Genomic DNA, 24,919 nt, shown 5'->3' on the forward strand with positions numbered 1-24,919 from the left:
TGTTTTAAGTGAACCTTAAAGAGATTGCTTTTGAAGTTAATTAAATCTTATTATCCTTCTCAGGCATGAAAATAAAGATCTTCTATATGCAAATTGTCATTAGGAAACATAGAGAAGAGAAGGGAAATCTCTGAAGTCGCACCATTCTGAACATACAAATAAAGGAAGCTGTACTCAAGGCTTTTAAAAGGTTGTTATTATTATTATTTTCCTTGAATGATTTTTTATAATTTAAAATGAATTAATTCATGCAAAAAATTTTAACAATTGAAAGAGGGGTTTGTATAATAGTGTGCATTCAAGCAAAATTTTGCAAATTTTATAAAAGCAGAAATTCCTTTCCAGACCTCACAAAAAAAAAAAAAAACGACATATTCCTTTTGCCATGAATAGATGTTTTATTGAACATGCCCTTTGTACTCAATATTAAATTCTCGGCCCAATTGCTATAATGACTTCGAATAATTTTTTTTTTTTTTTTACCTTGGAGAACCTTTGCTAGAACTAAATTAAAAATTCATTTGAAATTTTTATACAAGACATTCAAACATTGAACAGGGTGATTAAAAATTGAAAATTTATGTACAGCAAATATTTTTTTTAAGTTTTCAACATGTTCTTAATTTTGAAGATTGTGTTCCTTGTGTTTAGTGAATAATAAGTATTTTAGGATGAATTTAGTCTGATATGATATAGTCAGATTTTGTCATCCTCTCTTGCATTCTATGCATATTTTAAAGCTGTCGAGAATAATAAGTATCTGTTATAAAGTCCAATGCACTTGAAATGTAAAGTTATATTTTTAAATTTGTTTTGAATTGTTTAGCAAAGAAAATTTAATGATCTTACTAACTATAGATATTTTCTTCTTATTCTGTAACTTTATTGACAGTATTTAAAATTTTGCTTCCCTGTGATTATCCACATCCCGTTCGCCAAAAGTCAGCAATCATTGCCGATTAATATTTTGTTGAGCTAAGAAGTGGAAAACAGCAGTCATTTTAAAAGATGACGCTGCATTAAGAATTACATGAAATAGACCGAGTGAACACAACTTAAAATGCAAGAAACATCCATAATAAAATGTCCCCCCTTTTTTTTTTGCTTAAGCAACATTGACTGCCATACTGATGAACCTGGGTTTGAATCCCAAAGAAGTTATGAATGTTTGTAAGCATATAGCATCTGTGCCGAAAGGAGACATTAAAAATGCACGGCGAGCTGGAAGCCATTTTGATAATTTGGTGGTAGGTGAAGAGGGGTGCAAGTCTTCACTACACCCTGGGGTGCTCTTCCTCAAAATTGTTGCAGAACTGCACTGTTAGTTGGGCAAAATTATACCTGTACAAACTGGTGATGGAATTCTAGTGTCACACCCACTTCTGCCTGTATCTGCTGTAGTTCCCACATACACAGCTATCTGTTTTAATTTTAGAAAACACCAGAAAGTTACAGAAATGTGGTATCATACACAACTTGGCACTTGCTCTGGAGCAGCTTGCAAAAAGGTTATGGGGTAACATGAAGTCTGCTGGGAGGGTCGGGCTGCACCTCTCATATTGCATGACAACTTGGCACTGTGCTTATTGTCTGATCTGCCCATGTACAAGCAATCTGTGTTTGTTTAAAACAACATTAGACAATGACAGAAATTTTTCATTTTACATGCTGTTATTTTCGAAGTTACTCAGCAGTCTATTTTTCAGTATAAAAATCATCAGAAAATTGCACAATTTTTTTCTATAAAATTCACTTTTTTTTTGTAAGTACCTAATTGTGGAATGCTAGGCAACAGCCATATTTTTGAAGAAATACAATGCTTTATTTTTCGTTAGCTGGCACTCTCAGTCAAACTCCTCAGTCCCATTATATTGCTTTAGAAGGAAAAAAGAATGCAATAAATGCCACAAAAAGAAGTTTCAATGACCGTTGAATTTAAAAGAAAGGGCCAAAATTGGAAATCGCTGGTTGTCCGCTACGTGTCCCTTCATACCTGGATTGTCACATAGATACATTTAGGCACAATTGTGTATTGCCTGTTAAAAGCTGTAGAATTCATTATTTATATTCAAACATATATTGTTTATATAATCTTTAGAATGTTATAAAGGTAACAAAATATTAAAATAAATTAATAAACTTAAATTTATTAATTTGCTGTTGAGTTTTATGCAAATTAAGTTATATTGCATCATTCTGTATGCATTAGTGAGAGATGCAAGATAGATAATAGTTTTGTTTATCTGAAGTAGAATTGAAAGCTTGAGAATTTTTGCTTAGTCTGTCAAAATTTTGAAATGGCTCATAAACCTCTAGAAATTATGGTTGAAGAAAGGAAAAAAAAATTATCTGTTTATGTAATTAGAATAAACCACTGAGAGCTGTTGGTGATGTAGTGAATAGAAGTCAATGTGCAGTAAGAAATGTGATAAATTTTAAATTGTTTGGTAGTGTGATAATTGCACCTAGAAACGGCCACCTTATAAAAAAAAAAAAAAAAAAAAAAAAAAAACTGACTCGTAAAGAAGAGGAAAAAGTTGCCAATATTATTAATGCAAAAATTTCTTCAAATGCTATCACAGACAATGCTCAGTGAAGACTTTAACAGACAAAATCTGCTGCTTGGCATAATTTATGACCAGTTACTATATTTCATGATGATATTTCCATATCGCGAGCAAAAGGTGAAATTTTCCAGTTAATGGAATTTGTGGAAAAAATGTGGAGGATTGATGGTAAATGAAGATAATAAAGCAGAAGTTTTCTATTGCAGTGACAGTTCACCAATTCTGAATCAATTAATTGATGGTGAAATTTTTAATAGTCGAATAGTTTTAATCTAGAAAATATTACTACTGATAATAAAGTGACAAATATGTTTGATAGAATTAAAAGATTTCTAATGAAAGTTTAATGAGAATTCTCATGACTGTAGTTACAAGATATGAACAGTGCAATTTGGTAATTAACAAGAAATTTATGTCTGACTTTAAAATTGAAGAGTAAGCATTAGCTCAAAAATGAAATGAATGGCTTGAAAGAAATCTTTTAGTAAAACAAATGAATTGATATTGAACCTTTTTTATACATCTTGAGTCCCTTAAAATCATAAATGCTTCATTATTTCATAAGCAACCATTTTATAATTTTTATTTTATAATTTCTGTATATCATTTTCTAAATTTAAATTAAATCTGAAATTTTTCAAGTCCCAAAGATTACGTGTATCAGACTTTGAACTGTATGCATAATAATGCGTTCAAGAATTTAACTTTCCATAACTTGCAAATCCATGAAGACTGGATTTGTGATGATATCAGAGATCATGTGACTTGTGCGTATATGAAATTTAAAAAAATACACAACTTGCACTGGGTCTTAAACATATCTTAAATTTAAATTAATAAACATTAAGAATACAACATTTGCAAGTGGACTGTTTATCACCTTATTTATTCAGCAGTTTCATCTTTAGAACTCAACACAGCAAAAAGCAAGTGTGAAAGTTAGTTAGCATTTACGAGAATAAAAAAAAAATAATAATAATCAAAATACGAATTGCGCGATGCGAAATAAGATCTCACAAACAGCTAGACGACCTGGTGGCCGAAACATTCCGCCCGGCATTGACAAAAATATGAAATTAAATGCAATTGTTCTCAAAACAGATACAAAGAAGCCTTGATATAATTCAGGAACTTAATTATATTTAAAGCAAAACACAAAGTTGTAATGTTTTACAAAAAAATCTGAAGCACTAGTAGACAAAACACCAAATTTGTGAATTGGCCTTTTGAAAACTCCATTAGCAGTTTGGAGCTTCACAATATGCACAATAATATCTGCACTAGGAAAAACTTCCAGAATTCTTCCTAATTTTCCATCATAGCATGGGTAAATTGTCTTCCTTTATGATAACTAAATCATTAATCTTTAAATTATGCTGCTCTTTAAACCACTTAGAACATCATCATAAATTAAAAATATATTCATTGGACCATCTTTTACAAAAACTTTGAAACGTTTTCTCAACAAGCTTCCAGCATTGTAATATGGGAATTTTTTGATTGTGTAAGCTTTCTTCAGGCAAGGCAGTTAGCAGAGTACCAATTAAGAAATGGCCTGGCACAGGTGCAGAGAATTCTGATGAATCTTTAGACATTGGCCCAAAGGTTGCGAATTTAACGCGTTGATGCCGGCATGACCCACTGGTGGCCCATGCTTGTCTGTTCCATGGGGCGGCACATATCGCCAATGGCACACGTTTGTATATAAAAAAATATGTAGTATAAAATGTAATTTTATTGATTAACATTATACATTAACATTTCTACCTTATAATCAAACATTTAACACAAAATACATAACTTATAATTTAATCAATACATTAAATATAACAAAATATAACTACTTATGTTACCGATGCAATTTTTTAAAGCATTTTAAACAAAGTGCTGGCTTATCCGGACAATTGCTACAGAAGGTCATTACTTTTTTGTTTTGTTTGTGGCGTACTGTGTATCTTTTATGTTTGTTAAGCGTTTGTAATACTCTTTACATCTTTTCCTCATCTTCCTAGCGGATCCTTGGTGTGAACTTAAAAAATGCTTTTTCCGTCTGCTTACTATTAATTCTTGACTAAGGGCGTTCTCAACACTCTTCAATAGATAATCAATAACTTTTCCTCTAAATTATAAAATTTGGTAACGCTTGGTTCCCCACTTTTTGTGGATGTACCACACATTTACTAAAGAGGCCCCACATATTAGCTCCATGACAACTTTTTGATACTGTTTTATCGTTTTCCGTAAACATTTATAATATAAAGACATTTGGTCATATATATCAACTCCCTTTTTCGCACCATTGTAAGAAAAAACGGTATCTGGTTTTAATTTATCATCTTTTTTATGAATAATGGCGCAATTTTGAGATCTCGAATTGGTTAACATGCACAGGGGTCTTTTGTCGGAAACTTTAAAAATTTCAAGCTGCGTCGAATTTCAAGAGATATAATGCCGTCCCGTTTCTGTTTGTGCTTTGCCTGTGGTGGTAGAAATTTTCTATTCATTCTTCCACAGATATACGTTCTTTTAGTGAGAAGATCTTCAGTTAAAGGAATACTTGTATAAAGACTGTCAGGAAATAAAATCCGGCCCTTGAGTAATAGATCTATCAATTTCATGACTACATCATAAGAGTTTCATAATAATACATCATAATCGAATTTTTACAATACTCGTTTCATTTTTTTCCAGAATAAATATGCATATTGTATGTATATCTGTCCGGAAGGCAGAGTTTGTACAGTTTTATTCCCTACTTGATATATTGATGAAAACTAAGGCGCCCTTTCCAAGGAACCATGCTTTTGTCAATTACTATATTTTTACCGGGTTTTACTGCATCTATGAATGTGCGAAGAATTTTATGAACTACATTTCGCAGTTTACGTAACCGATCCTCGGTTGTAGTTGTTTCTTTATCACAAAAGTGCAAGTATTTCAATATTGCTAAGAATTGATCGCATTTCATTGCTTTCTGTTTACGCGCATTCGCATACATCCCCTTTTTGGACCAATATAATTGAATTTTGGGTACCTGCACTGCACCCATAGTAAGCAAGATACCAATAAATTTATTCAATTCACTTTTTGTAACGGATTTCCATGCTAGTTGATGTTGTCTCCTGCCATATGCCACATTCGCTATGCACTGTTCAGTGTACCTATTCTTCTCTTCAACGATGATCTCCAATGTCTTGTCCGTGAAGAATAATTTATATAATGCAACAGGATCATTGCAGTCCGTCTCTTCGATCAGTAGCTCTTCTTCTCAAATTCTCTTCCTCTGATGCAGATTTTTCTGCCATTCCGAGTCATCATCTTGGTCAAATACATCAGACTCCCAAACTTCTTCCTCTGTGGTATTTCTATCAGTTGTCATGTCCGATGATGATGAAAGTATTCTATTTCTTCGTCTCTTTCGCATGATTCCAGATATGATTCATCAGAATTCCACTGAATTCCATATCCATTGTATCTAATATTTAGATGGGCAAAAATAAAAAATGAAAATTGCTAACCGCCTTTTTAGAAGGAAAGAAACTTTTTACTACCGTTATGCTTACCAGAAGAAATGTGTGCTCAGATAATTCACTATGTCAGAACTCTACTGGCCTCGCACCTCACAGGCACTTCACACAGAATACTTGCACACTAACAGTACTCTTTCTCTCTTTCCGTCAACTGTAAACTTAGTAAAACTTGCGTCGTTGTCTAAATGTTCGATAATGGTCCCTCATTACTAGGTCACATACTATGTATTCAAAAAGTGTCACCTGGGGCATATTCATTTCCCAAAAAGTCACAGATTTTTTTCCACTATGCATAGGCGGTCCTGTATTTCTAATTGGGCCGCCAAAAATCCAGAGCTGGGTCAATGTTTGCCCAACTAAAGCCCATTCCGTTGCCCGCGATTTTCCTAAGGAAAAACAAACCGATCTCTGGAAAACCATGTGACAGTCCTCGGCCACTTAGCCCAGCAATTTATATCTTTTGTCAGCGGTCCAGGAAACCAAATACGATTGGGGGCCTCGAGTGCCTGGCTGCCTGGAAATCGTCAGTCGTAGGTTCGACGAAATCGCTGATTGCACTCAACATAATTTACGACAAATGCACGACTATTTCTTTTTCCTAGTACGACATTGACATTATGCATCGTTTGCCCATCGACCAGGCTTATGGCCATAAAATACGAATTGGGGTTTTGGCCACCGTGGATCCTATTGGCAGGCCAGACCACGTGAGAATTTTGGAAATTCGGTCTGTTCGAATCGGCTAGTGGGTATTAGGGTGCAAGCATTAAACGGTATAATTTGGTGCCACGCCACCCTATGGGGTGGACTGCTAGTTAAAGCGTCGCCACATGGAACGGACCGCGAATATCCGAGCCGCCATCAACATGTTAAACAAGCTTCAATTTGAGCTATGAATGTCATAAATTCTTCTTGCGTGAGAAGGTGTTCACTAATGATTCGCTTGAACTTTGTAGATTTGACTGTAGCTTCCCATAATCCTCCAAAATGAAGTGCTGCAGGAGAATTAAACATCTACTTAATACCTTCAGTAGAGCAATATTTATTAACTAATTCATTTTCCTTCAAAGAATTTATTACTCTTTTCAGTTTTTCCTCTGCAGCAATAACATTCGTGCCACAATCGCTATGCACCTTTTTAAGATACAAAGCACTTCGACAACAAAATAGGATATTCTTCAAGATATAGGTTTTCTTCAGAAAATTATATTCATTCAAAAACTCATCCCCTTTAACTACTCTAACAATTGCATTTAGGTAACCATTAATACTTGTTGCTGTAGATTTAGCTGAATTATTTGCAAAATAAAAACACCATGCAATGATTCTTTTCAGTTTCAAGAATGATGAAATTTCATTAAGGACTGGAATTTGTGAAACGATTGTTCCAACTGAACAAGAAATGCTTTTGCGTTGTTCTTTTAAGGACTTTTCTGAAAATGGTAAGTTGATAGAAAACGGAATGTTATTTGAACTGACCCACTGAGGTCCTGTCCACCATAAGTCATGAGTAGAAAGTTTTGAAGTCAAAAGACCTCTTGATGCGCAATCAGCAGGATTCTCTTTTCCTCTTACGTGATTCCTATGTGATGATGGTAAAACTGAATTTCCGAAACGCGGTTGGCTACGAAGTTTTGCCAGAATATGGGTTCTGATTGTATCCATGACAAAACAATCATTGAATCACTCCATGTGTAAATATTTTCAACATGAATTTGTAAGGAATTCTGCACAACTTGAACCAAATGCACTAACAGAATGGCAGAGCAGAGTTCTAAACAAAGAATAGAAATTACTTTAATGTGAGCTAAGCGAGTCTTTGATGTTAGTAGCTGCACCGAAACTGAAATATTATTTGAAGACTTAAAATAAATCACTGCGGCGTAAGCTTTCTCTCATCACAGAAACAATGAAGTTCTACATTTGTAGCTTTCGGCAATAATACTCTTCTAGGAATGGGAATGCATTCAAGATTTTCAATATCTTCACAGTGAATTTTCCATCTTTGATTGATTTCATCTGGTAATTGATCATCTCATGAGATTTGTAATTTCCATATATCTTGAAGCAAGATTTTTGCAGCAACTATGGAAGGTGCTAAGCAACCAAGTGGATCAAAGATTTTTCCAAATAGACAAAATCATTGCTTTTGTAGAATGCTCTCTGTTCTCGAGATTTTCAAAGTCGCAAGTAAACTCATCTTGCATTGGATACCACTCTAAACCCACTAATTTTAATGATTTCATATCAACAACTGTACAGGAAGAATTAGTGTTCTGGGCATTCAGTGCAGTTTTTAAAATTGAGCGATCATTTGTACACCATTTATGTAATTGAAAGTATCCTCTTTTCAAAAGTTCACTCAGTTGTGAAATCAACTCTACCATATTCTCTGCTGTATCTGAACCAAATAAGACATCAATCAATATAACGGTTATGTAATATTATCTCAGCTACCTTTGGGAATTTAGTTCTTTTGTCAACTGTTAGTTGTTTGAGCACGCGAGTAGCCAAGTATGAAGCTGAAGCAGAGCCATACGTAATTATGCACAACTTGTAAATTTTTATCGGCTTTGATGGATCATCTCTCTATGATATTTTCTGGTAATCGCGATCTTCATCATGAATTTCAACTTGTCAATATATTTTCGATAAGTCACCAGTAATGGCTATGATATAGCATCTAAACCTCAAGAGAATAGTAAATAAGTCGTCTTGCACCTTGGGACCAATCATAAGCATGTCATTAAGCAATATCCCTGATGTAGTTTTGGCACTAGCACTGAAAACGATGTGTAGTTTTGTGGTAAGACTCAGTTCCTTTAGCATGTGATGATGAGGTATGTAATAATGTTCATTTACTTTATTTAGGTTATCGGATAACTCTTCCATGTATCTGAGTGATAAATATTCAGACATTAAGTGTTTATATTTTTTGATATACTTCAGGAGTTTTTATTAGTTTTTGTTCCAGACTAAGAAAGTTGCAAAAGACTGATGGTCTGGAATTACCTAACACGTTTCTTTTAGGCTTGAATGGCAATTTTACTGAGTAACGACCATTTTTGCTACGGAATTTTCCACGAAATGGTTTTCACACTGTCTTTCCTCTTTAGTTAAAGGCTTCGATGTGGGAATTTGTTCCATATCCCAAAATGATTTAACTAATTCCTCAATGTTTATGTTTAGCGTATTGACTTGCACATGGTTTGGGAATTCAAAATTTGTAGTTCTAGCAAATACAAATGGGAGATTTTTGTCTCCTTTAATTACTTCACCATTGATCAAAGTAAAGAATACGTTAACTCCTAGCAAAATATCAATTTCTCCAGATTATGAAATGTAAGATCTTTTAAAATTAAATCTTGGAAGCTTTCATATAAATTCAAAGGTAATATTTCACTTGGAATGTTTCCTGTAATTTTTTCTATTATGTAAGCGAATGTAGAAATTCTGTAACTAGTATCAAAATTAGGTGTAAATAACAAGTCAACTTCTCCAGTAGTTGTTATATTGAACGTTCCTAAGCATTACACTAATATCTTAAAATCTTTCATGCGTAATCCTATAAATTGATAGCTATTTCCCGACGAATGAAGGATTTCTCACTGCCTGAATCTAGTAAATATCTATAATTTATGAATTTATTTTTTAATTTTTGAACCTTAATTAAAGTAGTACACAAAAGAACATGACTGTGTTTGCCATTAGCATGAGCTCCAAAATGGTGATTTTTCATAGTTGTTTGCACAAACAGTTGGAGAAACCTCACTCAAGTTTGTGTTCTGTTTTTATTTTTGATTTTGGAACAGACACTTGTGCTTCCGGTGAAGGAAAATTAGAATGCATTTTTTGGTTTGAAATTGTTTTCTAGGTGCAGAATGCTATGATAATGCTTAAAACAATGTTTAAAGTATTTGCTGATATTTCATCTGTTTTTAATTGATACTTACACCACAACTTTGTTGAACACACCAAGTTTTTGAAATATAATATACACTAACAAGGTATCACTAAAATTATCTATCGCAGATGCAGATTCCATTTGTATTTGTGAAACATTAAGAATTCTCTTAATATGAGCAAATATCTGTTCTCTTTTATTAGAAAATCTCTCTTCTAATAAATTCCAAGCAATACTGAAATTTTGATCAGCTATGGGAATTGACTGAATAATGCAATAAGCATCATTTTTCATCATACTGTAAAGATAAGGTATTAACAAATCATTAAATTATCGTTAGGATTTTGATATCTCCGATATTGAAAAGATGAAAGTGATTATTTTCTGAATGCTGGGTGTGGCAGAAATAACGTGAACATTTCTAAAAATCACTGTGGTGTTGCCAAAACAGATAGAGGGATGTCATCCATTCTGTTAGATATGATACATAATAACATTTTCAGTCACCATTCCTCAATTGGGTGAGCAATTGATGTTTTTTTCAAAAATGGTGAATCTGCAGTTGCAATACAGAGGCCGTTTCATACGTGGTTCCATTTACATGCTCATGAAAGCACTCCACAGTGGAAAAGAAGGTTGCTGTGTGTGTAAAGAATAAAGGCAACAGAATTTGCACTAAAGAGAAAATCACCCAATGTCCAAAAAATGTGAGAACACCCAAAGCTGTTGCTATAACGAGAGCTTTGATTTAGCTGTCTGCAATGTATTCAGCGTGGAAACATGCCTCGATTATTAAGATTTCAGGAAGAACTGCTAGAAAAACTTTGTATACTGACCTTCATTTATACCCATACAAGAATATGATTGGTCAGAAATTATCTGCAGCAGACTGGGGACAATGTATCAATTGCTGTAATGGGATCCTTGTTTGTTTGCTGAATTGGGATCCTTGCAGCTGTGCCTCTTACTGACATTCTGGGCAGTAGCAGTGAAGTCAATTTCCACCTTTTCTGGCTCCATGAACAAACAAAATTTTTGCTACTGAGCTGCTGAAAACCCTCGAGAACTCCATGATCTAAATCACTTCCTGTTCAAAAGTGGCTGTTTGGTATGCTGTCTCATATATAGGTATCATTGGGCCATACTTTTTTAAAGAGGTTGGGGTCACAGTTAATATGAATTCCAATCAATATTGCAACATGTTGAAGAAATTTTTAAACTCAAAAGTTGAAGAATATTGGAAAGACACAATCTAAACGACTTCTGGTTCCAACAGAATAAAGCTATGGCCCTCATCTAACACGTTGTTTGTTTGAAGTTTTGCAGATGCTTTCAAGTTCAGTATATCCTTATGCAAGGCAGTTCTGTGGCCACCACGCTCGCCTGATTTAAGGCTCTGTGATTTTTTCTGTTCTCAAGGATTAGTAATGAGAGTGATGGAAAACTTCCAAATGTGTGTCAGACATCAAGGCCACCATTTTCATTTTTAAAAATTTAAAGTTAAATATTGTTTTTTTAAAAAACTGTGTTGAACTTTTTCTTGGAGCCACAGCTCCTGGTAACTTTTTGGCGAGCTAACTACAATTTCTCTTTTCATTTCCTTAATTTTGCAGCATATTGCGCAAAAAATTTTTAGACTAAATTGGTCTTTTTGTATTGTACTTACAACCTAGCTTATTAATTATATATATCTATACACATTTGAGAAATAAAATGTTTTGGTGTACAGTTGCAGTTCACCTATATCTATGATCAACTAGAATGAGGTTCTACCAAACAGGTGTTTTCAAGCTTGCAGAAAATACTAAAAGTGCGTGCAAAGAAATGGAGACTGTTGAAAAGTATAGTCTTGGATTATAATGTTATGGGCTTGTCATGAGCTAAAACTTTGTTCATGAAAAACCATTGTTTATTACATTCAACATGGCCGTCCTATGTTATTTAATGCATTAAGAGAATTTGTTATGCATAATAACTAACACTTAGTAATCTTATATGTTTAGATAGTGTGTAACATATTATAATGCTGTAAAATGGTCTTTTATAACATAAATGTGCATATAGTATTTTCTGTATCTATTTTTCTTTCAGTTGTGTAGCTATCTTAACTTTTGCATTACTAGACTTGTTTTCTTTCATATATTAAAATGTACTAAAAATTGTTTTAAAATGTATTTGCAGGATAAGAAAATGTTTGCTGACAATGCAATGGTTGAAGGTTTGATCAGCAATCCTAAATGAAAATTTGTTCTCTACCACAGCATTCTATATTATTTCTCTTGTGCATTAAAAGCAGATCTGTTTGCTAAGAAGACTTCATGCTCATAGTCATTTATTTGCTGAACTGTTAAGATGCAAAAATTATTCATCTGAAAGTTTTGATGTAAAAAGGAATTGATGCTACCAGTACACCTCCCTTCTGAGATAGTTCTCTGAAAATTCCTTTGGAAACTTGCAGAGATTTAAATTATGAAGTTTGTTGTATATTTCAGATGATAATAATTTAATCTTGCAAGTAAAGAATATATAATCACCATTTTATATGATTTGAATACCTTATAAATTAGTGCAAATCATATCCGTTATATAGTTTTAAAAAGTATTAGCTCTGACAAGAAGAAAATGAATTTTAGTGAATCATATTTTATCCAGACATTGATAAATGACTATGTAAATATCACATTTACGTTAAAACAACAGTCATATCTGAATGTAGCTATACATATATGTCATAATAGAAACTTTAAAAACTGCATTTTCTCCCCAGAACTAGAAATTACAGACACTAGTTCTCCTTATCAGGTGAGAGAAAAATGGGAGCTATTTCTTAATATGCATGCAAAAGAAGTATGCAAGACACTTTGCCTCCCACCGGGTATGGATCAAGAATTAATTTATTTTATCCGATGGGTAGCGATGCATTTAATTATTTGGTGTGGAGAATGGAAAAGAGAATTTGAGATTCCTTGGGATATAACTTCACTTTTCTGGATGCCATCAGACTGGATAGGTGATCGATTAAATGAAGAGAAAATAGCTGAACGTCTAATGAATGACGATCGATTAACAGTTGATCAACGTTACAAATTGGCTTGTAATTATTGTTTAGTAGAATACATTCGTCCTTTATGGAATGAACTTCCATCAGTACTGAAAAATTTTTATGTTGAATTTAATTTGCCTTACTTTCCAACTCCATCGTTAGTTCATATATGGTCTCAAAAGATTACCGATTGCCAGTCATATGTAAATGATGAGGAATTTTTTAAAGACATATTTTTAAGTGCAGCAGAGCATGGTCCATTTGTTGCAGTCAGGTTTTCCTGGAATAAACTGAATGAAAAACCTTCGTATGAAGACCTTTATAATCAAGCATTGTGGACTACATCAAAAACTATTACATTTCAAATTTTGCCTTTCATGGATGATTTAAGTATATTATTACCCCCGTCAATAACAAAAGGTGATTTTTATTGCTTTATTCTAGCACAAATGTCTAAAGAGAATGAAGAAATGTTTGCAGCTGGTGAATTTGTGGTGCAGTCTTTTATAGAATGGCCTTGTAAAGCATTTTGTAGGATGGGCTTGTAGCATTTTGTTGGACATTGGTTTATATGCTTGAAAGCATTCACATGATTAACTATATTTAGCTTGCAGATATGAACATATATTGTTCTTGTTCATAGGTGAAAGAAAAAGCCTCTGTTATTAATGACATAAATACAGATTGAAGCAACATTCTCACATATTTGCATTAAAATGAGTAGTTTATAATGTAAAGAAAATAGTAAAAATAATGAATTAAATTGCATTACATTGATGGAGAAAAGTAAAAATGCTTTTTTTTTTTTTTTTTTTTTTTTTTATTCAATTCTAAATTTACTATATCAGGGAGTAGCAACTGTTTTATGTCCTTTCTGTGAATGGTATTTTTAGGCTTTTATTGTTTGCATCTTTTTAAAATAAATATTATTTTTTCTAATTAGTTATTTTGTGTTATTTTTTGTGCAGTTATTAAATTTGCTTAAGGTAATAAATAGATTGGGCATAATAATTGTGAATGTAATGCATAGCAAAAAAATAGCTAGTAGATTGTCATGAAAATTGCACTCAGTCGGGATACCTTGATAATAAACATGTGACCTGTGCTAAATAGAATGCTTGTAAGATCAAGGGTTGTAAATATGTACACGTTTTGTCAATTAAATTTCACTAGCACACTAATATTCAGTCCAGTTTGAAGCTGAAAGTTACAAAATTTAAGAATTTGTATTGTAGCAAAAAGACATTAATATTTATCATGCTATTTACGTGCACCTTCTAAGAGGTAGACTAACTCAGTGGGCGGGGCGCGTGTCACCGACATGTCTGCAAGAAAGAGTAGGGACGATCTGGTTTACTTTAACACTAAGATTTATGGCATTTGTATCACATAACCGTTTTTAATTATTAAATGTAATACGTTGTATAGTGATGAGATTATGAAAGTCTTAGTTTTTTATTCAAAAAGGTTTTAATATATCTCATTAAATAAGTTTCGTGCATTTATTTCACGCGTAATTCTTGTAGAAACATCTTTACTTTGATAAAATGGTAAAAACTATAAGCACAAAATTTATGAACTTAATCTTGCGTAAAAATAAAGTAAAATTAAATAAGATTGATAGTATGTGATGCTTTGAAATAAATGGGGTAAAATTAAACAAGATCTGATATATTTTTTTAAAATTTAATGAACATTTTCAGTCAGTGATTTTCAAAACTATAATAGCATTACAAAATAATTTATTTGAATATATCATCGTTAAATTATTAACATTAAAGTGGATTATTTATTTTAGTAATTTATAAAATTCGGAGCATAAAATTTTCTGAGTGTAATGAGGGGAAAAAAGATAAAATCTAGAAGCATTGAGATTTTATATTACGCCCAAAAGGAACCTTTATTTAACATTTTGTGTGTTACTTATATTTATTGAATATCATGTTAATAGCCCGTAAACCACATACATTTGAAAACAGCATATCTTTAGAATTTCCGCACTGGAAATAAAAATGTTATTTTCCATACAATGTTACCATTGCTCGCTTTAAACTCGTTGAGTTTGTTAATCGAAAATTTGTTTAAAGTTTCACAAAATATGAAATAGATTAAAACAAATTCGAAATTTGGCCGTCCAGATGCCCATATTCGGCTGGAGGATTACATTATTCAAGGCTCTAGATACCGTCGTTTTTGTCACAGTGCAACAAACATGCATGTATTCATGCAGATTCTTCATTATTTAATTTCTTTAAATATAATATAGGGTGATAATATTTGGTAACAACAATTTGCAAAGAGGCACAGACATTTATAGTGAAACAGCGTAAAATGCCGGTTCGAGCTAATAAATTAATTAACAGTAAGTAAAGAAAATTTTATGCAAAACTAAAAATTAATTTAAAAAATAATCACTATAAAATACAAGCAAAATTAATTATTACGGTTAAATAAAATTTTAATATTAGAATTAAATGTATAAAAATTAAGGAGTGAAAAGTGTTTATCACTATGATGTATTATGAAATATAATTGAAATAAAATTCCTTTATAGAAATTATGCTAATAATACTCATCTATAATTTTAAAAAAGCTGTATAATTTAGAATTTTAAACAAAACTTTAAAAAATTAGTTTTTAAATATTTTAGTATTTTTTACTTATTTACATCAATAAAAAGCATAAAAATTGCAAGAGAAAATTGCTTGTTTGAAATTTTCTATTAGTTCAGATTTAAAATATTATTTTCTAAAAGCAGTAGTTACAAATTTCCTTACAGCATAGGAAAAGCTAAAAAAATATCCAGCCCTGAAAGCAAGGAATTTTAGTATTTTTTACTTATTTACATCAATAAAAAGCATAAAAATTGCAAGAGAAAATTGCTTGTTTGAAATTTTCTATTAGTTCAGATTTAAAATATTATTTTCTAAAAGCAGTAGTTACAAATTTCCTTACAGCATAGGAAAAGCTAAAAAAATATCCAGCCCTGAAAGCAAGGAATAGCTTTATACTTATTTGGAATGCTAATTATGCTTGATAAATATGCTAATTTTTTTTAAATCAATCTCAGTTTCAGAAATAAAAATATGGAGAAATTCTAATTTGTGAACTGAGGCGCTACAACCAGCTTTTTCTTGACAATTATACATGCTTCAATAGCAACCCCTGTTAAATTTCTGCAAGTCGTCCCTACTCCTCCAGATGCGATCAAGGTGACAGCCGGGAGCGCGTCAAACGAGGGAGAAAACCCATTTGGGTTGGTCTTTTTCTTATAAGGCCATGGTTATTTATCATAATCAACACATCGTGTCATGCACAAAAATAAATAAATAAAAAATCTGAAAGGTTTCAGATTTTAAATTACGTCTAAAGGAGCATTTTTTTAACATTTTGTGTGTTACCTTTACTTATTAAATATCATGTTCTTTGCACTTACACCATAAAATTCAGTTCAATAGCAATGCTGCAAATTAATTTTAAAATGACCATATCTTTAGAATTTCCAATAAACGGTTCCACGCACTGGAGATAAAAAGGTCCTCCTCCCCCGTAGAGTGTTGCCATTGCTCGCTTTTAAATTGTTTACTTTCTTACTGAAAAATTCGTTAAAGTTTTACAAAATATGAAATTTATAATAAAACAAATTCCAAATTTCAAAATTCCGAATTCCAATTTGGTCTTGCACATGCCCATATTCGCAGTAGGATTGCGTCATTCAAAATTCAATGGCTCTATGTACCGTTGTTTTATCAAATTGCAAGAAATATACATACATTTATGCAGATTTTTCATTATTTAATTTAAATGACTCTAACATTTGGTGGCAGCAGTTTGAAAAGTGATTCAATGCAAAATCTTAAAATGAAAACTATAGCCCTTCAGGGACAAAGCCCCTTTGGACTAAAGATGCTCAAATTTATACAAAAAGTAAGTTCTCTAAGTTCTTTATGCATCGTTAGTGGGCATAATGAATTTCTGACAGATCCATAATGGGTCCATATGAAGTGTGCTTCTCAATATGTATGACTTAAGAAATAAAAACATTTTGTCACGTGTCTACAAAATCATTAAATGCCTTTTATTTTTGCAGCCATTGGTTGTAGACATAAGCTTCCATTTGGAAAGGTGTTCTAAATAGCCTGAATATTAATTTTTTTAATCACCATAATCAAACAATTTGTTACTTTTTACAAAGCTTTAAATATACCTGTCCTTTATTTTAGCAACCATTGGTTGTAGATGTATACTTCCAGTTAGAAAATGCTTTAAATAATGAAAAGTTTTATGTTTTGTTTTTAAATTTAAAAGAAATCAATTTTGTAAAAATAATGAAATCTAAATTTTATCTGTTCCAGCAGTTCCCATCCTTATAGTTAGGAAAATTTTGTATTTTTATTAAAAATAAAACACAAAAAGTCTGACTATCATGTGGAAAAAATTTAAAAGTGTTTAATTTCAAAATATATGATATATGACAACAGTTTCAAATTACACCGAGGGATGAATTAGAATAATTCAAGGTATATTTTTTTGGGGGTTCCTCCAGTTCCATTCAGTCATATTCTTTTCTGGTTTACCAATGTAAACTATTCTTTAATTTATGATTTTGTTACATTATGGTATGGCAAAAGAATTTTCATGCAAGTAATGCATGAATTTTAAATGCTAAAGATGCATATTAGTATTCATATGCACTTTTATGACTTTAGAATAATTTTTTAATGGTTTATTAGTGGCCAAGTAGTTAAGTTAAGACCACTGAATATTGGTAGTAGTTCACCCTGTATTTGAGGTTAGGAGTATGGGCTGGCTGCATGGTTAATTTATGTGGTTCTCCTCATGTGTAATGTAAATAAACCCAATTCCCTTTGAAAGTCCTCTGTGAAGACATTTCTTCCCATTTGCGAATATCATTTATGTGCTTTGCCATATTCAAATAATTTTATATTTCATTTTTAATTGTTCCTTATCTGAATTCTATAAAATCCTGGGAATAAGATATTTAAAAAAAAAAAAAAAAAATTCTTCATGAGAGCTTGCATAGCAGTGTTCATCATTTAATCTCTTAACATTAAAAACTTTTTACTTAACACATCTTTCTCTAAAGACTAGCATACTCATCTTATAGGCAAATCCCACTTGAGCCTGTTGGCATTGACTTCAAATAACCCCATTAGCAGAAATCCAATGGTGTTAAATCACATGATCTAAAGGACCGATTCTCATCACCGAAACGAGAGAATACACGGCCAGGAAATATCTCATGCAGTAATTGAATTCTTTCACAGGCTATAGGGCATGTGGCACCGTCTTGTTGAAGCCACATGTCATCGACATCAATATCATCCAATTCAGGCAGAAAGAACTGTGTTATCGTGTCGCTATAACGATCACCAGTAACATTCAATGCTTGAACTAGCTTTATGGTCCAATGATGCCTCCAGCCCAAAATTGCATCCAACAGTGACATGTTAAGGATGCATTTGGTTTTTCAAAAATCACACGTGGGTTCTCTGAACCCCAAATGCACCAATATTGACGATTAACAAAGCCATCAAGGTGAAAATAGGCTTCATCGAAATTTACGAACTGCGGTCGCCAGACTTTCATTGTTTTTGAGATATATTTTAACAGTGAAAACACGTTGTACTATCGTGTAATGCTTCGTTTCTACTAACTCTAAACTATCAGCTGTCAAATCGTTTTTTATAGGGTTGCCAAAACTTTACTGAATGAATAGTGGCACATTCAAATCTTGCGTTAATTTTGGGACACCCTTTAGATGTAAAAGGGGGTTGTGACAAAAGTCATGCTTTAAGGAGCAACGAAGTATGAGACATTATATGTTGAAGCCAACAACAAAATATTATGAGATCGACGTAACTAGGGTCTACGTAATACAGCGTTTTTAAACGTCTTCTGATGTTCTTGTGAGGAATGAGATAGTTTTTTGCTGCTCTTGTAAAATTTGACTTCTGTCACATAGTCCCTTTTTACATCTTCCAACTCAATTGACTGGATTTGTTAAAATTTTCAAAAATAAGTTAAAGCTAATATCTTCCCAGTTGATAAAGAACGAATTAAAAATTTCAAAAATATTTCTGACCGATTGCTTAAAAAAAGGAAGTACATACAACAAAGAGTATTATGAGGAAATAATACTTCATTCTGAATATGAGAGACGATTTGAAGAATCTCGTAGAAAAGAGCTATTACTTTCACGTGTTGATGTGGAAGAAAGGAAGAACATGACTAAAATATAAATCGTATATTTTGTTTATTTCTTGTGCAAAATAAAGTTGTTGTTCTAAATGAGAGGACATGGTTCAAATTCTAAAAATAACTTGGAATCTTATGGACGAAGTTAAGTATCCTAATTTAGAAAAGGTTACATTTCATTTAACATAATTTTTTGGCTGTACCTACTTACGCGAATTTGCTTTTTAGATGAACATAATTAAGTCAAAATATTGTTCCCGTTTTACAAATAACCACTTAGAATTCAGTGCAAGACCAGATGTTACTATTAATTATACATTGATATATTCAAGATTAGCGGAGTGTGTGCAGACTAAATCTGCTATCTTCGAGAACTAGCCTCAGATGAAAATGATTCACTCGTTTTTATAATTTGCAATGACATTTTAATGTATTTTGATTTTTTATAATAAATGCATCATTTGTTACTATTATATGAATGACCATTATTATTATTTTTGTAACTTTCTACTTTTGTGGTTTAGACATGGTTTCATGACGGAATATCTTTAAAAAAAGAAAGTAAAAGTGGTTTTACTAAGTAGTATGTATTTTAGTTATGTACTTATCTTTTATTAAGTTCTAATACATATCTGAGTGATAGCGAAAATTTGAAGTAGCTTTGGAAAATTCTGCCCAACCCTAGTTTACACCGAATGATTGCACTGAAATCAGATGCACTGCGAGTAATTAAAATATGAAGAAAAAGAAGGGATCAGATTCAGCATTAGAAAAAAACTGTTTGCATGATCAGTTGAATTCACAACAGGTTAAATGGTCTTTATTACTTTTAAAAAGCGCGAATATGTCGTCAGCATAAGCGAGTCCAGAGGCGAAAATATAGTTTTTCAAATAATTTCGCCTCAACGTAGTGCGTGTAAATATCAGCAAGTGCTGAACTTGAGCGAATTACCCACAGCTAATGCTTGAATTTGAGCAAAATTGGGTTATTTTGAGAAAAGAGGCGGGTCTGACTGAAAGAATAGTTAGAGAAATTAGCACTTCAATTTCAGTGTGAGTGAAATGGAATTCTTGAACTCTGGTTTCAAGACACTTTCGTGTTTTGTCAACTGGAAGTTAGTAAGCAGTGATTTAACATAAACGAAATTCAGTATAAAGTAAGAATAGAGAGAATACATAAAAATAATTCAATATTATAATCGAGCACCGAGCAGAAATATTCTGAAGTTTATCGAAGACTTCAAAATATACTTTTACAGTCTAAGTATCCTTAGAAAGTGATAAGAAAAGTCTAAAAACCAGATACTTGACTAAAAGATATGATGCCGCTCCTAAGTTAATAACTATGACGCGAAAAGAAATTCGAATTTTATCAACTTTTGGAAAGAGTATAAAACTTAGGAATTTGCGAGTTTTAAAGCTCAATTAAGAGTGCATGAGAAGGTTTAACAATTGTCATAACTTTCGAGAGGGCAGAAGCTAATGGACCTTCACGGATCGAATAGTGAGGGCCTCCACTTACCAGTTTCATGACTCCATCGATGTACAAGGTATTCTTACTAAAATCCCCCAATTCAAAGCTGCCTGCAGCGTCATCAGGAAAGTGTGAAACAGTGACTAACATAATAAAGAGATGGGGGAAAATATTCAGAAAAAAAAATAGTTCTATATATCGCTACTAGAGGTTATTTTGTTAATAAATTGTATACTTAGCTACCTTTTCGATACATGTTTTACTTAGTTTCCACCAGGAACATCTAAAAACGCAAGATAGCATGTTTCACAGTCAAGTGAAGATAATGCACTTGGACCTTTATGTTTCACGAAATGCTTTCCTGACAATCAGGTGACGAGGTTGTCAGGTTTACTAGATGCTTCAAATTTCCTCTAAAGCCAAAAAAGGCATGGGTTCAGATCTGGGGCTCGGAAAGGAATTGTTGGCTGATGATGCATTCTTCTGCAAAATAACGTTTGAGAACAAACACCCTTAAAACTCCGTGCAATATGTGAAGGAACTCCATCTTGTATTAAGATTAGGCGTGAAGGGGTTTGATGTGCTTGTAGCTGAAATAATTTCTTTCTATAATAGTGCTGAATATCGCGGCTGGGTGATCGAGCATGTCAACTGGCGAGTCGGAGTTAGAAGAATTATGATTTCCAGAACAAATTTCTGCAGTTCGATTGACAACAAAGGTTTTCCAGGTACTGGGATGCAGTGACAGTTGTAACAACATTGCGGGAGAACAGTCAAAATATGAAAAGTTAGTCGACGCTCTTTAAGGTAATCAAACAGTGCAGTATGCAGTCTTGCAAGCGCTATGACTCCGTCAAGATCCAACCGAAGTACTGAAATTGGTTTGAGTGGAGCAATTTTACTTTTAGCAACATGAATTCAAAATTTTAAAATTACCATCCTTTTGAAATTGGGGAGCAAATATTACTGCAGTATGCATTGGTCTTGAAATCTTACAGACGCCATGAAATGTTTTTATTGTTGTAGGAATCCATCTAAGAAATGCGAAGATACTTCAAAATTCAGACTTCTTTTTAGTAATTTCCACTTCTTGGAACTATTATACTAGTCTAAATTCAGCAACCACAGCTATTGATAGAATATATTTATAGGTATGGTCCATGAGAAAAGCAAAGAGGTTCCAATAGTTTTGCCTAGTGAGATAGGGAATTCGTTTGGTTATTTCAACTTGAAATTTTGAAGTCCATTTTGAATGTAAAAACATCCGGCAAAAAGTCCCAGAGTAGGCTCAGAGCTTTATAGCAGTTATCAGCTTGGATCTTCTAGTTCTTCACTTCAGGTATCTTTACATACTAAAGTTGAGAATAAAGTCCAGTCTGTTTGTACGTCACTGCCTCAAATGGGAAACTTTAGCATCCATTCGGTGAATTTGATAGCCGTTGTGATTGCTTCTTGAATTTTAATGAAGCCTAACATCAAGTCTTCTATATAAAATGCATTTTTGTTATTGCGGATTCTCTTTCGTTTTCTGAAGCAATTTGCAGAAGGACCACAAGCGATCAAAAAGATGCCTAATTTCTGAAATTGGAAGCCCCCATGGACCGTAAGGAAAAATGAACAAACTTAGATAAATCAAATAATTAAAGTAATAAATTCATTAATGAATAAAAGTCAGTAAAATGTAAGGAGATGAATGAAAATTTTATTAAACTAATGATAATTTGTTAGAAAATAAAATAAAATATTGGACCTTATATTAAATTAAGCTTCGACTGAATTTAAGCCCTGAATATACAGTATAATACAGTATTTTAATACTGAATATACAGTATTTTAATACATGACAGAAACAAAGATCATTATTTTTCCAGTATGTTAATGAAAAACGTTAAAACAGTTAAATCGCCTCTGCGAATACAGAGAATGCTAGAAACATTATGAGAGTATATTTATGTGACATGTATAGATATGAAAACAAAGAAAGAAGAGCTTAATACCTTCTCCTGCCGATGTAATTCTAACTGTCAAGCAGACTATGCCAGGGAAGAAAGAATCGATTTTTAAGACTTGTTTATTATCAAAATAAAATTTTGAAAATCAAAAACATTTTCTGCTAAAATTACGGCAAATTACATAAACGAAGGGCCGGAAGCCTATTATTTAGGGCTCCATATAGAATTACGATTCATCTTAAAATTTGGGAAGTAGCTGACCCGGGCTCCGGCCTCAATGTAAGCGTTCAGGTTGATTCAGTACAATATGTAACATTTAAAAATTTAATACTCCTTAATTTCAGATTCCATGGAATCACACGACACAATTCATTGTAAATCTTGATCTTAAGATGTAATTAAAATTTTGCGACACACTTGTTTAACATTAGCAGAAATGATGTATCATATACCACGAATGGTCTAAAATTTGAGAAAATATCAAGTTATAAGGTTGCACTAACTCCTAACGTGAAATTTAATAAACTAGGATTTACAGTTTTCAAAGAACCATCAAAAACAACTTTATTAATAACAATACCTATTTTTACTATCACATACGAGGAAGATAGAACACCTTGCTAGGGATAGGATCTGCGTGCGCTCCAGCTGGTGTCATACAGCGAACATCTTCATGCTCTTGAATGACTAATTTATGATACCATAAGAATTATTCTCAAATTTCTCCATTTATAATAATTAAAAAATAGCCAGTGTTTTTTTTAGAACTGGTCAATTTATCAAGGACAGTTCAAGTAAAGAATTGTAGTGGCTGATAGAAAAAAGAAAAATTTCGGAGGGTGGATAAATTAGAAGATTGTAGAGAAATAAGAGAGATATTTCGGCGAAAAGATCACATTAATTTATTCGTGAACATTTTTGCAGTCCACTCCACATCAATCTTAGGCGTGTGATACAACCCAGGGATAAATAGTCTCTTCTAAGTCCTGGATGCATTCCATATAGCAATTAACATCTTAACAATGAACAAAACGGAAAGCTAGGAAGCCCGTTTGCTAGCAACAAGCAAAGCGAGGGGATGCACAATTAGTCGCCATGGTATTTATAGTAAGAATTTCCTCTAGTCTGATTGGTTGAGATTTCATCGCATTGTAGACGTGATTACATAAATGGATTGATTTTGAAAGAGGCACTAAAAAAACGTTATTACTGTTTTTAGAATAGAGAGGGGAAATATCCACATTAGTATGAAGAATTAAGGGGCTATTAGTAGTTTAAAGCATAATTTATAGTTACATTTATATATAAACCAATAATTTATAATAAGAATATATATATTAAATTGAACAAACATTCTCTTTTCGTAAAAAGCAAATTAAAAGTTAATGAAATTTAATTGCAAACAAATAAATGATTAATTATTGCTGCGAACTAATCTACAATATCATTTAAATTCTGAGAGCATATGAGTGCAAGTATCAAAATCCATGAACAAATATGTAATTTCAAAAAAAATTTTAATGCTAAAAATTATAAAAATGCATAAGTGAATAATTGTTGAGCAGGCAAGAGACAGACTTATCAAGCGAAAGTTGCCACCAAACCTATCTCTTCAATTATTCAATTCGTGTTTCGTCATCTATGTAGGCAAGGGTAAAAGAAAAATTCAAAACCAAAGTAAAACCAAATGCCGTGAATTACTAAAAAGAAATTTAAACAAGTGAAATTTTGAGAAATTAGCAAGTAAATGACTAGAATTAAAATAAAAAAAAAGTCAATTAAGACTGTAAAACCAAATTTTTTTAGAAAACCAAAGTAATTTAGAAACTCTTGCCTACAGAAAACTTCCCCTACACGAATAGGCATATAAATCAAAAAGAAACTAGATACTATCTATAAAAAATACATAAATAATACTAAGACAATAAAACTAAAATAAAACTAAAAAGGCAAGTAAATAGTAAGTTTTAATTTAACTTACCAAACATATTTGTATTTGGAGAGTGGAGCAGCATTTTCCAAACTAAGTGATGTGTTTATGCTAACTTTATAAAGAGCGGGCGGTAATTTAAAGTTAAGTTGAGTGTTAAGCTGCTATCTGTTAGATCTATTTTATAAACCTATTTTGTAAATTTTTAAATAATGTAAAATGTGCGTTCTGTTGCAAAAATGTTGCTAACTGTGCAGTATTGTAAAACTGTAAAATATTGTCAAAATGCTAACTGTAACG

At 32.3% G+C, this 24,919-nt stretch overlaps 1 protein-coding gene across 2 annotated transcripts in view; it reads left to right on the forward strand.

Annotated features, from left to right (window-relative positions):
- LOC118185237 (uncharacterized) overlaps positions 1-13,986 on the forward strand; it is a 48,052-nt gene extending 34,066 nt beyond the window's left edge. Inside the window, exons 2-4 of one of the 2 annotated variants that reach the window (XM_085810705.1) lie at positions 64-190; positions 7,433-7,539; positions 12,183-13,986. In XM_085810705.1, the coding sequence (XP_085666831.1) occupies positions 12,624-13,592 (969 nt within the window). In that variant the 5' untranslated portion in view covers positions 64-190; positions 7,433-7,539; positions 12,183-12,623 and the 3' untranslated portion in view covers positions 13,593-13,986. The remainder of the gene's footprint in view (positions 1-63; positions 191-7,432; positions 7,540-12,182) is intronic. The other variant, XM_085810704.1, reaches the window with a different exon arrangement.
- The last annotated feature ends 10,933 nt before the right edge of the window (positions 13,987-24,919 follow it).

Source organism: Stegodyphus dumicola, chromosome 2 (genome assembly GCF_044657685.1).
Source record: "Stegodyphus dumicola isolate Sdum_Otavi_A_Nest chromosome 2, ASM4465768v1".
NCBI lineage: Eukaryota > Metazoa > Arthropoda > Arachnida > Araneae > Eresidae > Stegodyphus > Stegodyphus dumicola.